This window comes from Bombina bombina, chromosome 6, assembly GCF_027579735.1.
Source record: "Bombina bombina isolate aBomBom1 chromosome 6, aBomBom1.pri, whole genome shotgun sequence".
In the NCBI taxonomy this organism is placed as follows: Eukaryota; Metazoa; Chordata; class Amphibia; order Anura; family Bombinatoridae; genus Bombina; species Bombina bombina.
Window position 1 is genome coordinate 771597563 of NC_069504.1, and position 17997 is coordinate 771615559.

The window sequence follows — 17997 nt, forward strand, 5'->3', positions numbered from 1 at the left end:
AGACTTTTATATATATATATATATATATATATATATATATATAAGCAAAAGTTCAAAAGGTATATGCACTCTCACCACCGTCCTGCAACTGCCAGGGTGCTCTTAAGGAGTATTTAAACGGAAAAGGAAATGAAGCACTCACTGGACTTCGAATATCTGTGTTACAAATTTTTATTCGGGACGTTTCGGGACCTGAAACGTCCCTTCTTCTGACAACACTAAAGTGCAAATGAACAAACTTATAAAGGCCTGTAGGCCCCTCCCCCATTGCGGTCACCAATCACTGGAGACCGTGTGCAAAAAAGGGTAATACCATATAGATAACCCAGGTGTGAATCCATTACAATATTGGTAAGCCAATCATAAAACAAAACTGGCTCATGTTTTGAAAACAATACAATATTAATAAAAAAAAATTAATAAAAATTAAATAAAAAACAACAATATTCTGTGTCTCTATCTCAATAATGATACATGATCCCACTAACATCACACTCCCCCAATCAGCAGGGTTCCAAACATTGGAACAATCCACGTTCCAGAGCTCACTATTGGCTGAATGACAACCACACCTTAAACAGACAGAGCGGGCCAACCGAAAGTGATTGTAATCCCTATGGTAACCACATTAAACCCTCCGTGTCTGTGTCACTAATGGAGACAATAACGGCAATCTTCGCACCACCGAGATACACTATTCCATCTCTCAAATATACGCTGCGTCACCAGCCGCCCGATCGAAAGAGCAGCTAAACCGCCGTGTTACAAAGAACACTCTCATACAGACTGCTCAGAATCACCTCCCCTGAGAACTGATAGGTACCTCAAAGACACACCTCCATTCCCATAGGCTAGAAGAATAATAGGCATCCCATGACAACTCGAAAGAACAAGCCTCCCGAACCTGTCAGTATAACACCGATGTCTAATAGGGAAACATTATCCAGCTCTATACTTTACACACTAAAATAAAAATAAAACATGAACTGGCCCACCATAAGGGAGTCTGATCACAGCCGATCGACCAAATCCATATCATCATAATGGTCATCAACTATCAGCTCCTCCACAGATACCGTTCTGCAAATCTATAAACTAAGTACGGATATGGAATATGTATCTAGCATTCCATAAACACATCAACCACTCTATTCCATTCACTTGCGGTGCTCCACCGATGGCGTAATATGCCCCAAATTAAATTACCAAACCAGGTGACCATACTAGATAAACATTATATACCAAAATATTTATATTTATAAAATCTACCATACTCTGTATCTACCATACATACAGTGTATTGACAAACAGATGGATAATATCTTAACCAACATGTTGGATTGAAAATTAATACATGTTGATGAATGGCTAGTCAACAAGGCCACCATATGATATCATGAAATCGTGTACTCTCATGGATGAATGTGATCAAAGACTCTCATTAGACCTCCTGTAGTGTCCTTGCATGAGGAGAATCTGTCATAGGAACGCCTGCCACCCAGATTGGACATTGAGACCCCTGGGTGCCACTATGGACGTCTCAAGCCTTTATACAGTGATTCCTCACACAGCAGGCATTTCAGCAGTTACCAAGTGCTTGAGACGAACGCCATATATTGGCCCACCTGAAGATGTCTTGATAGATCTTTTGACGATCTGTCTGCAAAATAATTTTTTCCGCTTTGAGAATAAGTTCTATCTCCAAATAGCAGGAACAGCGATGGGGTCCAATGTGGCCCCATCGCTGGCGAATCTCTAGATGGCTGAATACGAAACCGCACACATGAAGGTGTATGAGATACCGTCTATTAAGTTCTATTGCAGATACATAGATGATCTGTTCCTAATTTGGCAAGATGATTTGAAGTCATTGGAGACCTGGATTGAGACTTTAAATGCGCTTGAGAGCACCATCAGATTTCAGTATGTGGCGGATAGGAATTCTGTCGACTATTTGGATGTGAGAATATTTAAATCCAATGGGATACTTGGTACTACGCATTTCAGGAAGAGCACAGATCGTAATACTATCCTTCATGCAAGCAGTTGTCACCAATCAGCCCTGATCCGGAATATACCTAAGGCTCAGTTCCAAAGAGTGGTACGCAACAACACAGATCCAGTACAGTGTGAAGTCCAGTTAACGGAAATGGTTGAAAGATTCGCACAACGTGGATACAAAAAGAAACATTTACAAACCATAGGTGATCAGGCAATCGAGGTGGACACTGGAAGAGAGAAGGCTACAAGAGATAATAGTGCACAACTCACATTTGTGACAACTTATACTCCAGACCAGTACCGAATCTCAAAAGCCATTAAAGAGGAATGGAAGTTTATCCAGTCCGACCCCTCACTGCCGTTTTTAAAATGGGGGGCACCATGACTGGCATACAGGAGAGGTAAGAGCTTAAAGGATCTCCTGATGAAGACAGACTTAGCAACATCAACGGAGAAGCAGATGTGGCTGAAGAGGAAAAGCGGTTGCTTTAAATGCATGCGTTGTGTGACTTGCAACAGCATGCACACTGGGAGCACGTTCCAGCACCCTGAGAAAAAGAAGAAATACAAGATCAACTACTTCCTTTACATGTACGACAACTCACATTATCTACCTCCTCAATTGCCCTTGTGGGCTTTTCTATACTGGAAAAACTATTGATGATGCCCGGATCCGTATGGCTAACCACCGATCAAGTATAAGGACTGCCCTGAAGGTTGGAAAATCAGATCAACCGGTAGCCCAACACTTTTTGGAGAGAGGACATACCGTTATGGACTTGAGATTCCGTATTATAGATCATGTGCCGGCACCAAGAAGAGGGGGCAATAGAGCCAAGATTCTGTTACAACAAGAAGCCAGATGGATACATGAACTGGGAACCCTGGCACCCAGGGGTCTCAATGTCCAATCTGGGTGGCAGGCATTCCTATGACAGACTCTCCTCATGCGAGGACACTACAGGAGGTCTAATGAGAGTCTTGATCACATTCATCCATGAGAGTACACGATTTCATGATATCATATGGTGGCCTTGTTGACTAGCAATTCATCAACATGTATTAATTTTCAATCCAGCATGTTGGTTAAGATATTATCCATCTGTTTGTCAATACACTGTAGGATCCAAGTATGGTGGATCTTTGGGTCTATATAGTCTTTCATGGTGGATGTGTATTTCGCATATTTATTCACCATGTTGGTCTATAGATGCTCCATCTGTTTGTTATAACACTGTAGGATCCGAAAGCAGTGGAACCCAGTGTTACTATAATGTTGCATGTAGGATATTTTGGTTTTAATAAGAGCCCAGTTTTGGTCTCTTTTTTAAATGTTGGTGTTTTTTAAATGTTGGTGTTAATGTTTGGTTCTTATTACACTTTCACTTTTCTATTACACTTACACTTTTTTGTTCACACTCGTGAACGTGGTCCCACTTCTCCATTCCCAGATCAGGTGGGTGTTGGGCTCCCGTTGTGGCATATGGATATTGGAGTCTTCACTAGGATGGGTCTATGATATATATATATTTATGATCTGGAGTAGTGACCCTCCAGGTACGACTTGATACATTTGGGTATGATTACCCTGGCCTATTATAGGTATATGTTGGAGATACACATTTATCACAGTTTTCTATTTGGATATTTGTTTGTCACAGTTGTGTACGGTTGTTATATGTGACAGAGTGTTGCATGTGAATTCTATTCGGTCTGACCGCATAGGGGGGTCTTAAGAGTATGGTAGATTATATAAATATAAATATTTTGGTATATAATGTTTATCTAGTATGGTCACCTGGTTTGGTCATTTAATTTGGGGCATATTACGCCATCGGTGGAGCACCGCGAGTGAATGGAATAGAGTGGTTGATGTGTTTATGGAATGCTAGATACATATTCCATATCCGTACTTAGTTTATAGATTTGCCGAACGGTATCGGTGGAGGAGCTGATAGTTGATGACCATTATCATGATATGGATTTGGTCGATCGGCTGTGATCAGACTACCTTATGGTGGGCCAGTTTGTGTTTTATTTTTATTTTTAATTTAGTGTGTAAAGCATAGAGCTGGGTAATGTTTCCCTATTAGAGATCGGTGTTATACTGACAGGTTCGGGAGGCTTGTTCTTTCGAGTTGTTGTCACGGGATGCCTATTATTCTCCTAGCCTATGGGAATGGAGGTGTGTCTTTGAGGTACCTATCAGTTCTCAGGGGAGGTGCTTCTGAGCAGTGTGTATGAGAGTGTTCTTTGTAACACAGCGGTTTAACTGCTCTTTCGATCGGGCGGTTGGTGACGCAGCGTCTATTTGAGAGATGGAATAGTGTATCTCAGTGGTGCGAAGATTGCCGTTATTGGGCCCCATTACATATGCAGCATCGGCCGCAAAAGCCGGCAACGCCGGTTTTTGCGCTGTTTTGGTATCACATATACGGCGTAGCATACAAGTTACACCCGTATATTTCACCTGTCGCTCGCAATTTTTACTCCCATAGGCTAACATGGGACCGCGTCGTAAATCGGTATCCAATATCCAGCGCAAGGCCTTACGTGGCGAAAATGGAAAAATCTTACTCCATTTTTACCTCGCCATAAAAGGCAGCCGTAGCAGGCCTTGCGCTGAGTATGAGAGCACCGTAACTCCCGAAAATGCCTTGAAAAATAAACGCATAACGCATGTGCAATGTCTATCTACCTGTCAACCGCAATCCCCCACCGCAATAACTAATAAAGTCTATTAACCCATAAACCGCCATAGCCAACACCGCAATAAACCTATTCTAGTATTAACCCCTAAACTGCCATAGCCCACATAGCCTATTAAATCTATTAACCCCTAATCTGCCGCCGCCAACGTTGCCGCCACTATAATAAAGTTATTAACCCCTAAACCTAAGTCTAACCCTAACACCCCCCTAACTTAAATATTATTTAAATAAATCTAAATAATATTACTATTATTAACTAAATTATTCCTATTTAAAACAAAATACTTACCTATAAAATAAACCCTAAGATAGCTACAATATAATTAATAATTACATTGTAGCTATTTTAGGATTTATTTTTATTTTACAGGCAACTTTGTATTTATTTTAAAAAGGTACAATAGCTATTAAATAGTTAATAACTATTTAATAGCTACCTAGTTAAAATAAGTACAAATTTACCTGTAAAATAAACCTAACCTACAATTACACCTAACACTACGCTATCATTAAATTAATTAAATAAATTAACTACAATTACCTAAAATTAAATACAATTAAATAAAATAAACTATACAGAAAAAAACAAACACTAAATTACAGGGGAAAAAATTACAAGAAGTTTAAACTAATTACACCTAATCTAAGCCCCCTAATAAAATTAAAAAGCCCCGCAAAATAATAAAATTCCCTACCCTATACTAAATTACAAATAGCCCTTAAAAGGGCTTTTTGTGGGGCATTGCCCCAAAGTAAGCAGCTCTTTTACCTGTAAAAAAAGAAATACAACCCCCCAACATTAAAACCCATCACCCACACACCCAACCTTACTTTAAAACCCACCCAATCCCCCCTTAAAAAAACCTAACACTACCCCCTTGAAGATCACCCTACCTTGAGCCGTCTTCACCCAGCCGGGCAGAAGTTTTCATCCGATCCGGGCACAAGTGGTCCTCCAGCCGGGCAGAAGTCTTCATCCGATCCAGGCAGAAGAGGTCCTCCAGCCGGGCAGAAGTCCAAGTGGCATCTTCTATGTTCTTCCATCCGACGAGGAGCGGCTCCATCTTGAAGACATCCGACGCGGAGCATCCTTCCTGGCAGACGGACTAACGACGAATGAAGGTTCCTTTAAATGACGTCATCCAAGATGGCGTCCCTTGAATTCCGATTGGCTGAATTCTATCAGCCAATCGGAAAAGGTAGGAAAAATCCTATTGGCTGTTCCAATCAGCCAATAGAATGCAAGCTCAATCCTATTGACTGATTGCATCAGCCAATAGGATTTTTCCTACTTTAATTCCGATTGGCTGATAGAATTCTATCAGCCAATCGGAATTCAAGGGACGCCATCTTGGATGACGTCATTTAAAGGAACCTTCATTCGTCATTAGTCCGTCGGCCAGGAAGGATGCTCCGCGTCGGATGTCTTCAAGATGGAGCCGCTCCTCGTCCGATGGAAGAAGATAGAAGATGCCGCTTAGATGAAGACTTCTGCCCGGCTGGAGGACCTCTTCTGCCCGGATCGGATGAAGACTTCTGCCCGGCTGGAGGACCACTTGTGCCCAGATTGGATGAAGACTTCTGCCCGGCTGGGTGAAGACGGCTCAAGGTAGGGTGATCTTCAAGGGGATAGTGTTAGGTTTTTTTAAGGGGGGATTGGGTGGGTTTTAGAGTAAGGTTGTGTGTGTGGGTGGTGGGTTTTAATGTTGGGGGGGTTGTATTTCTTTTTTTACAGGTAAAAGAGCTGATTACTTTGGGGCAATGCCCCGCAAAGAGCCCTTTTAAGGGCTATTTGTAATTTAGTATAGGGTAGGGAATTTTATTATTTTGGGGGGCTTTCTTATTTTTTTAGGGGGCTTAGATTAGGTGTAATTAGTTTAAACTTCTTGTAATTTTTTTTTCTTTAATTTAGTGTTTGTTTGTTTTTTGTACTATAGTTTATTTTATTTAATTGTATTTAATTTTAGGTAATTGTTGTTAATTTATTTAATTAATTTAATGATAGTGTAGTGTTAGGTGTAATTGTAACTTAGGTTAGGTTTTATTTTACAGGTAAATGTGTACTTTTTTTTAACTAGGTAGCTATTAAATAGTTATTAACTATTTAATAGCTATTGTACCTAGTTAAAATAAATACAAAGTTGCCTGTAAAATAAAAATAAATCCTAAAATAGCTACAATGTAATTATTAATTATATTGTAGCTATCTTAGGGTTTATTTTATAGGTAAGTATTAAGTTTTAAATAGGAATAATTTAGTTAATAATAGTAATATTATTTAGATTTATTTTAATAATATTTAAGTTAGGGGGGTGTTAGGGTTAGGGTTAGACTTAGGTTTAGGGGTTAATAACTTTATTATAGTGGCGGTGGCAGATTAGGGGTTAATACATTTAATAGCCTATGTGGGCTATGGCGGTTTAGGGGTTAATACTTGAATAGGTTACTTGCGTTGTGGGCTATGGCGGTTTAGGGGTTAATAATTTATTTATCACTTGTGGTGTGGGCTATGGCGGTTTATGGGGTTAATAATTTAGTTATTACTTGCGGTAATTGTAATTAGGCTTATTGCGTTGTGGGGAGTTGTCGGTCTAGGGGTTAATACATTTATTATTAGTAGTGAGAGGGGGGATTGTGGATATAGGGGTTTTTACGTGTCAGGCTTATTTTTGGGAGGCAGGTTAGATTTTTACGGGACATTTTTTATTTTCTGTACTTTTCTTAGGCGCCGACAGTTTCTAAAGTGCCGTAAGTCACTAGCGACTCCAGAAATTTGTATTTACGCTCATTTCTGGACATCGCTAGTTTATCAGACTTACGGCACTTTATGAATTACCAGCGGGGTATATGTAATACCCCGATGTGCGAGGTGAAATTACGGGCGGCGCAGGTTCCCACGCTTGCGCCGAAACCTGCGCCGTATATGTGATCACGCCCATTGTCTCTATTAGTGACACAGACACGGAGGGTTTAATGTGGTTACCATAGGGATTACAATCACTTCCGGTTGGCCCGCTCTGTCTGTTTAAGGTGTGGTTGTCATTCAGCCAATAGTGAGCTCTGGAACGTGGATTGTTCCAATGTTTGGAACCCTGCTGATTGGGGGAGTGTGATGTTAGTGGGATCACTTATCATTATTGAGATAGAGACACAGAATATTGTTGTTTTTTATTTATTTTTATTAAAAATTTGTATTAATATTGTATTGTATTGTATTGTATTCAACGCATGAGCCAGTTTTGTTTTATGATTGGCTTACCAATATTGTAATGGATTCAAACCTGGGTTATCTATATGGTATTACCCTTTTTTGCACACGGTCTCCAGTGATTGTTGACCGCAATGGGGGGGGGGGGGGCTACAGGCCTTTATAAGTTTGTTCATTTGCACTTTAGTGTTGTCAGAAGAAGGGACGTTTGAGGTCCCAAAACGTCACAAATAAAAATTTGTAACACAGATATTCATTCAGTCCAGTGAGTGCTTCATTTCCTTTTCCATTTATATACATATGTATATATATATATGTATGTGTAATAATACACATATTTACACATATTTACACATATTTAAACATGTATATGTATGCATATGTCATATACCTTTGAACCCTTATAACTTTTCTTTTATAAAAATGTGTATGAATACAGATAGTGTTTCTATGAGTGTAACTGTATTTTAAATGTGTTTTATCTTGTGTTTATTGCACATTTTTTAAACCCTTAACATTTACGCATGGTCTTCGATCACGCTAATCCGACGAACGCAAATTTAGTGGTCGCGTTTACTTTTCACTTGTAATACCCCACTAAAGTTAGTGCGGTCGCGATATTGATACACTTAGTGTGCTAGTTATAATCTAGCCCAAAATAAGGATTGTTTGCAAAAGCTCAGTGAGTGTAGATTATTTACTACAGCAATTTTATCCGTTGGTTTTCAGCGCCCTGGCAGTTGTATTAGAGGTGACAGCGTGAATCCCATGGACAGTTGAAGATAGATATTAGGAATTGTCCAATCCAGTACTAACTATATATATTATAGGGTTAACCCAAACGTATCCCTTCATACAACAATGCATTACAGTGAGACAGTGCTTGGAGGTAGGAAAAAGCAGAAACAAATAACAAAATCAAGAAAAACTGACCAAAAGGAATAAAGACTACCCTATCCGACACATAGGTAATAAAGCCCCAATCAAAAAATAAACCCACAAGTACAAAAAAGGAATCAGTTTTTGTATATTTAATAAATGATTAACACTTAGATTACGAGTTTTACGCTAAACAGGGTGCAAAACTAATGCCAAAAAGTTGCGTTATTTCACCCTCCATATCGCTGCCATTACGAGTTACTGAAAAGCCTCCTTGTGCGTGTGATATGTGCGTGCTTTGATGTGCTTGTGCAAGCTTTCCCCCAAAGATATCAATGGGGAGAGAGTGTTAGAAAAAAACACCTGAAGTGCGGAATGAAAAATTTCCGAAACGCAACCCCATAGATGTCTATGGGGAAAAAAAAGTTACGTTTAAACCTAACACCCTAACATAAACCCCAAATCTAAACACCCCTAATCTGCTGTCCCCGACATCGACGACACCTAAATAAAGTTATTCACCCCTAATCTGCCGCTCCCGACATCGCCAACACTAATAAAAGTTATTAACCCCTATTCCGCCACTCCCCGACATCACTGCCACTATAATAAAGTTATTAACCCCTAAACCTCCGGCCTCCCACATCTCTGCAACTAAATAAACCTATTAACCCCTAAACCTCCGGCCTCCCACATCTTCGCCACTAAATAAACCTATTAACCCCTAAACCACCGGCCCCCCACATCGCAAAACACTAAATTAAACTATTAACCCCTAAACCTAACACCCCCCAACTTTAAATTAAAATTACAATATAACTATATTTAAATAAATAAAAACTTACCTGTGAAATAAAAATAACCCTAACATTAAACTATAAATTAACCTAACCTTACTATTCTAATAAAATAAAAATACTACCAATTAAAAAAAATTAAATTTAAAATTTAAAAAAACCTAACACTCTTTTACCTGTAAAAAAATAGTCCCCACAACAGTAAAACCCACCACCCAACCAACCCCACAAAATAAAAAAACCTAACTCTAAAAAAAACTAAGCTACCCATTGCCCCTAAAGGAGCATTTGTATGGGCATTGCCCTTAAAGGGGCATTCAGCTCTTTTTCATTGCCCTTAAAAGGGTATTTAGCTCTTTTTCAAAAGCCCAAACCCTAATCTGAAAAAACACCCCAAAAAAAACACTAACCCCAAAATATCTACTCACGGTTGCTGAAGTCCGGACATCCAGGCGGCAAGAAGTTTTCATCCAGGCAGTGACATCTTCATCCATCATTCATTGAAATCAGCCAATAGGATGAGAGCTTCTAAAATCCTATTGGCTGATTTGAAAATTAATTAATTAATGAAAAATAGGTACCAGAGTCTTCCCTCAAAAAATAAATCAAGTTATTGTGTTGATGTAAACCCTCACAGTTTCCATTGATAGTTGGAGTCAATTTCCACCTGTGAAAACAAAGCAATCACCAGCAATACCAAGTTTATATGGGTTACTCTAATAATTACTCTTCTTGTGGTAACCTTCCTGAAGCCCCACAAGTAAGCCTACATTAATCCAGTATGATCCAGTTCTGATTGCTGCTAAGGTGAGGGAAGAAGGGATGCCACAGGAAGAGTAATTCCCACCACTGGTGTTCCGGCATTATTCAAGTTGTCCATATTACCTTTGTATTGCATTTGTATTGTGCAATATTCTTAGTGTAGGGTTGTGCTAAGGATAACGCACCCTGCACTATCAGTTGCGCTCCCCAATGTGTTCAAGTCCACTAAGTGATGCAATCCTCTGCCATGAAGTTTTTAATCCAGGATCCAAGAAACTTTGTATTCTGGTTGTCCATGACAAGGGTTGAAGGACAATGTACTAGTCTCCAAAACCAATTATAGGCAGTGGGTTTTTATAAGGAGAAGTAAAATACTGGATGGATTTTCATAGAAGAAGGTAAGACCAGCTTAAAACTACACAAAATGTGAAGAAAATAAAACAACAAGCTTAGGTCTGAGGCTGTCAGAGAACTGATACAATTTTAGGTGTTTGGTAGAAAGCTAGAATAATTTACTCATATGAGAAACTGGAGGTCTACTTCACTTTTGGTCAGCAACATTCTTATAGTGCCTAGAGGTGCAGAGAAAGTCCCAAAACTATTATTCACTCTATGGATGCCCTATGTTCTCATACAGATGTGGTCAAAACTGGATTCCTATGTTGAAATTATCAGATCAAAATTAAAAAATTATAGCAACCTCTTACTCTAAATGTTAAAACTATTATGTGAAAAACTCCTATGTATGTAAAATGTGTAGTGTTGCTACAGTTGTCATTTCATGCTATGTTTGTTTATTGTACCAATTAGCAAGCAATGTTTCATTTGTCAGAAGACTACTGGTTTGCTCTGGTGAAATGTGTTCACAAATTTTTTTGCAGTCTAATAATTTCTCCTTTAATTTGTTTATACTAGAACCATGACAATTTGTATTCTTGTGTATTGTGTGCATATGGTAATTGTGCCATTTATAATGAGAAATAGAAAAACTAAGCTTTGTGTAAATTGATATTTCATTTTTTGTAAGCAAACATAACTCTCATTCGTCATGTTCAGTCAGACAACAAGCAAAGTTATAGGGTAGCTGGTTGGCTGGTTTGGGACCTTTTCATAGGTCATCCGTGAGGAAACTGATACAAGAAAATAAAGGTATTTATCTACAAAAAGAATAAAACATTCTAAAAACATTTTTTTTTTAAAAAGGCCCAACAAAGATTTATTTGTATTTAAAAAAAAACATGGCACTTTGTTAAAAAATGCTATTGATATTTTTTTTTTTAAAACAGTGCAAAAATGCCAGTTAATTGTAATATTTGATTTTAAACACAAACAATTACCCAGCATTGCTGTACACATTTATATATTTATTTTTTTATTTCAAAAAGCAGTAGGTATCTTAAAGATCTCTGTTCTTCCATAACTTTTTTTTATAATTTATTCAATGATTTGGTCTTTATCTGTGACTACTTTTAAAATAATATATTTTTAAGAAACAGGATTTGTCAGAGTCTAAGTGGATAAAGCAGACCCCAACCGCTAGGCCCATCCTGGTCACTCTTGGGTCATTTAGAATTTTTGTGCAGGACAGCTGTAGCTATACAGGAACCTTAATTCCATTAATTAATTTTGTATCTTCTGTATGTGAACATTTCTATATTTTCGTCTTTAACTAATATGTTTACACGTTTATAAATATGGGTATCATGTTATTACAGTGAAATGTAAGACGACATCGAAAGATGCTCTGAGCGAGACACAGCCACCATGCACAAATTCATTGGTAAGACCTAAAGTGCACATTCATTTTACAAATACACTTGCTAAGGGTGAAAAGCAAAACACCAAGTAGTTGTATTTTACTGAGAGGGTAATCTTGTTAAAGCAATTTGAGATTCAGAACCAGTGCATCAGTGAATTTGAATATATTTGAAATTTATGTCTTAAAGGGATGTTGCAGAGAAAAATGTGGTATCATATATATATATATATACAATAACCGGCCACTTTATTAGGTACACCTTGTTAGTACCGGGTTGGACCCCCTTTTGTATTCAGAACTGCATTAATTCTTCATGGCATAGATTCAACAAGGTATTGGAAACATTCCTCTGAGATTTTGGTCCATATTGACATGAAAGCATCACGCAGTTGGTGCAGATTTGTCGGCTGCACATACATGATGCAAATCTCCCGTTCCACCACATCCCAAAGGTGCTCTATTGGATGGAGATCTGGTGACTGTAGAGGCCAGTGCAGTACAGTGAACTCATTGTCATGTCAAGAAACCAGTTTGAGATATGAGCTTTGTGACATGGTGCATTATACTGCTGGAATTAGCCATCAGAAGATGGGTACACTGGAGTCATAAAGAGATGGACATGGTCAGCAACAAAACTCAGGGGCCCAAAGTATGCAAAGAAAATATCCCCCACGCCATTACACCACCAGCCTGAACCGTTGATACAAGGCAGGATGGATCCATGCTTTCATGTTGTTTACGCCAAATTTTGACCCTACCATCTGATTGTCGCAGCTGAAATTGAAACTCATCAGACCAGGCAACGTTTTTCTAATCTTCTATTGTCCAATTTTGGTGAGCCTGTGCAAATTGTAGCCTCAGTTTCCTGTTCTTAGCTGACAGGAGTGGCACCCAGTGTTGTCTTCTGCTGCTGTAGACCATCTGCTTCAAGGTTCGACATGTTGTGCGTTCAGAGATGGTATTCTGCATACCTTTGTTGTGACGAGTGGTTATTTGAGTTACTGTTGCCTTTCTATCATCTCGAACCAGTCGCCAATTCTCCTTTGACCTCTGACATCAACAAGGCATTGTCATTCACACAACTGCCGCTCACTGGATATTTTCTCTTTCGGACCATTCTCTGTAAACCCTAGAGATGGTTGTGCATGAAAATCCCAGTGGATCAGCAGTTTTTGAAATACTCAGAGCAGGCCGTCTGGCACCAACAACCATGCCACGTTCAAAGTCACTTGAATCCCCTTTCTTCCCTATTCTGGTGCTCGGTTTCAAGTTGTCTTCACCACATCTAGATGCCTAAATGCATTGAGTTGCTGCCATGTGATTGGCTAATTAGCAATTTGTGTTACCAAGCAATTGAACAGGTGTACCTAATACAGTGGCCGGTGAGTGTATGTATATATATATATATATATATATATATATATATATATATATATATATATACAGAAATTAAATGTTTTATTGTATAAAAAATTGGCCATGTTTGCAGAAAGTTTGCTCGTTTACTGAAAAGGAAAGATCATAGAAGGTTTAATCAACAGAGGAACGTCTGATAAAAAAAAGAGAAAGCAATGTTAGTTCAATATGAATACTTTTTAATAGGATCTATTCTAATGCATTAAAAATTCAATAGAAAATGTGTTTGTTATTTTTAAAGGGACATTGAACCCAAATTTTTTATTTCATGATTCAGAAAAAGCATTAAGCAACTTTCTAATTTACTCCTATTATCAATTTTTCTTCATTCTCTTGCTATCTTTATTTTAAAAGCAGGAATGTAAATCTTAACAGCCAGCCCATTTTAGGTTCAGCACCATGGATATATATATATAATATATATATATATATATATATATATATATATATATATAATTTCTTGGTTTAATGCAGAGTTTTAAATATTGCTCAAATCACAATTTTAATCTATTTAATTTGTAAACAAATTAGATATGATCATAAGAATGTAAATTTATGATTGATATGAAGGGATTTATCACAATCTATCCATTAAGCCATTGGATGTTAATGTGATTAACACAATATTCACTATCGGTTTTGCGAAAAATGGCCCTATTCTTAACGTGCTAGTTCTGATCACGATCCAAATTCCAAATAATTTATCAACACATTTTCAAGGCTAAGTTTCAATTTTCAAATCCCACAGTTAAAAGAACTTGATAAACCCCCATATACCAGTTGTTGAGTTGTTAACGGATACCCCCAAAAAAATATTAGTTCTCTGAATACAAAATACATGTCCACTATACCCATAATGACCTTTTTCAAATTCCTTAAAGAGACATACACACACATATCTCTATTGTTTTAGAGCACACTGAGTGCATACAGACCCTTCAACCAGTGATGTAATTGATAAATGATAATAATAATTATAACCATTTCAATAACAATATCAGCTGATGTTCAGAAATCGTTATTTGCAGAAAAGAAGCGCAGGATTGTTATCAACCCAGAAGTGTTTAAAATGTTATATAAATAAATTATATAAAATTATATAAAATCGATAAATGTTTCAAAAAATAGAATAGACATTTTCCTTTAATATTGCTAAATTCTTAATTGCTGCAATTTTTTTTTATGTTTCCTGTTGCAGTGTCATCTAAATAACCTCATCTCTTCTGTAACTCCATCATGTAATGAAACAACAGTGGACCAACAATCTGCTATGGAGAAGGTGAGAAAGCCGCATGCTTAAATTTTATTTATGCTCAAACCATTTTCAGTCATATGTTTAGCAACATTTAAGAAATGTCAAAACAGCTTCTGTTAAAGGGATATTCTAGTCAAAATTAAACGTTCATGATGATAGATCATGCAATTTTAAGCAACTTTCTAATTTACTCCTATTAACAATTTTTCTTCATTCTCTCTGTATCTTTATTTGAAAATTCTGGAATGTACGCTTAGGAGCCATCCCATTTTTTGTTCAGCACCTCAATAGCACTTGCTGATTTTTGTCTAAATGTAGCCACCAATCAGCAAGCGCTACCCTGGATTCTGAACCAAAAATGGGCCGGCTCCTATGCTTACATTCCTGCTTTTTCAAATAAAGATAGCAAGAGAATAAAGAAAAATTGTAAATTTTAAAGTTGCTTAAATTGCATGCTCTATCCGAATCATGAACAAAAAAAATGTGGGTTTCAAATCCCTTTAAGGTTATGTATAAGGTACACTGATGAAGCTCATGTACGCATGCGCGAAACGCGTCAGATAAAGAGTTTACCTTGCTGACCAAGCCTGTATCCCAATAAATTGGTGGATATACTCTGATGACCCAGTGTGCTCTTTTTTCCTCATTTCATATGTATAAGGTAGGCTACATGTAGAGTTTGCACATTTCTTAACTTTCATGCATTGTGAGTAAATGACTAGATAGCATAGTTTATTAATGTAGGTAGTATGTAATACATGCATAGAGGGGTACAAAATGATGATATATTACAAAAGATTTATGAAAATATTTTTTTGTATGTTCAGGAACTGACATTAGAAGACACAAAGGCTACATAAAAATGTTATATTGACCCCATATTTCAGCACTATGTTTATATTAACAAAAGAACATACAACATGTACAATCTTTTTTTGGGTTATAAAGGCTACAGCTTTTATTAACAAATAAATAACCAAAAGATAATCAAACATAATAAATAACAATGAACAACCCCCAGTGATTGTCAGTTAAACCTCGGCATTATTGATATCACAAGTCCATCTTTATTTTTATTTGAATTCTTTTTTATTGAGAAAATGTAGAACAATACAATAAGGTCTTATACACATTACACATATGCATCACAAAATATAACAAAGACCCTGATCTAATATAAAAGTCATTCAGCAAAAAGCATTTTTTGTTTTATAAAACATTGAATATAAATGCAATGTAACTACTTATCTGGCCACTTATGGACCATGATATGTAAATAACTACAACTAGTATCATTGGTAATTATTGGGAGGACACTATTGGACCATATGACAAATCTGGCATATATTGATTAAGATAGGGTACCATAATATCTATATTAGTTACCATAATATCTTGTAAGGAGTCAGGGACTCATAAACGGTAACCAGTAATGCCTAGCAACCTGCCGAATAATATAAAGACTGACCAAATAGTACAAGCAATACAATATAAATTAACCATCTTGAGGTGCATCCAAATGACTATGCTGGGCAAATAAATGATCTCATAAATTAGTCAAAGTGATAAACATAGGATTAATTCCTAGAATGTTCCACGGTCTCGGCTGCTTACAGTAGGGCAAAACATAAGTTAAAGTGATTGTCAAGTTTGTTAACTTAACGTAGAGTATATACAATTATTCTGCAAAACGGGGGACTTTCATTGATCATATATTTCTAACACACTTGATTAAATACTTTCCACTTTGGGAAGGTAAACATACCGCTGTTCCTCTGCCCGCATCTCATCCTCTATCTAACTGAGCAAAGAAAAATCCGTCTATATCCAATTGTTACCTTCTCCACAAGCTGGATGCCGTGTGGGGCATGCAATGATTGGATGAAGCCGGATTCGTCATCGCTCAGCTAGATGGAGGATGAGGTGTGGGCGGAGGAACGGCAGTTTGTTTTACCTTCCCAAAATAGAAAATAAGCCTTATATACAATGGCAGACTGAACATATATAGAAGGAAATATATATGCAGATGTATAGGGCTAGAATAGATAGTTCCTTCTGTGCAAATTTCATATGTACATCTTTGAATGACCTATGAGAGCTTAAGCAAGAATGACACTACTGCAAAAGCAGCAGAGATAGATGAATGCAGCACTTTAGTACTAAAATCCAATTATCATGTCAATTGTTCATTTAAATTTATATATATAAGATTTTTTTTATCTATTTAAAGGGACAGAAAAGTAAAAAAAAAAACTTTCATGATTTAAATAGGGCATGTAATTTTAAACAGCTTTTCAATGTACTTTTATTACCAATTTTTCTTTGTTCTTTTGGTATTCTTAGTTGAAAGCTAAATCTAGGAGGTTCATATGCTAATTTATTTGACCTTGAAGGCCGCCTCTAATCTGAAAGCATTTTGACAGTTTTCACCACTAGAGGGCGTTAGTTCATGTGTTTCATATAGATAACATTGAGCTCAGGCACGTGAAGCTCCTCGGAGTCAGCACTGATTGGCTAAAAATGCAAAACTGTCAAAAGAACTGAAATAAGGGGGCAATTTGCAGAGGCATAGATACAAGGTAATCACAGAGGTAAAAAGTATATTATTATAACTGTGTTGGTTATGCAAAATTGGGGAATGGGTAATAAAGGGATTATCTACCTTTTTAAACAACAAAAATTCTGGTGTTTACTGTCCCTTTAACTGCAAAGGTCTCCGATGCACTTCTAAATATGTCTATAAATACATATTTAGGCATGTATAGGTATGTATCTCAATGTTAAAGCCATTTGCTTGCCTTTTTTTTTCTAACACCTTAGATCTCATATCTTTTAGCCCTTATAACTTTTGTGTGCAATATTTTTATGAATCATTTTTATTAGATGGGGTTATTATGAGTATAACTGTACTTTATAATGTATTTTTGATGTATTTTGTAATTTTTTAGTTTTGCAAAACAGTTAACCAGAGCTCTGAGGACGGGGTAATCATTCTAGCATAAATTGAAATCTCATTTACTTTCAACTCATAATAGCAGCGCTAAGCCCGGTGAGTGCAAACACCGCGATAAACCACTTATCGCTTGTAATCTGGCCCTTAGTATTTAAATCTAAATGTGCCTTATAATGGTGACAAAAAATAATATCTAGTTTGCAGCATGGTTAGGCTGGGGGATGTAGACGGGACCCTTAGCATACAATTTCATGAG

The 17997-nt window shown here is 37.1% G+C and overlaps 1 protein-coding gene across 2 annotated transcripts in view; it reads left to right on the top strand.

Moving 5' to 3' along the window:
- The window catches only part of ADGRE5 (adhesion G protein-coupled receptor E5), a 580790-nt gene that overhangs the window by 476860 nt on the left and 85933 nt on the right, over positions 1 to 17997 (top strand). For both annotated transcript variants that reach the window (XM_053718071.1, XM_053718072.1), the window contains 2 exons: positions 12074 to 12138; positions 14732 to 14812. In XM_053718071.1, the coding sequence (XP_053574046.1) occupies positions 12074 to 12138; positions 14732 to 14812 (146 nt within the window). The remainder of the gene's footprint in view (positions 1 to 12073; positions 12139 to 14731; positions 14813 to 17997) is intronic.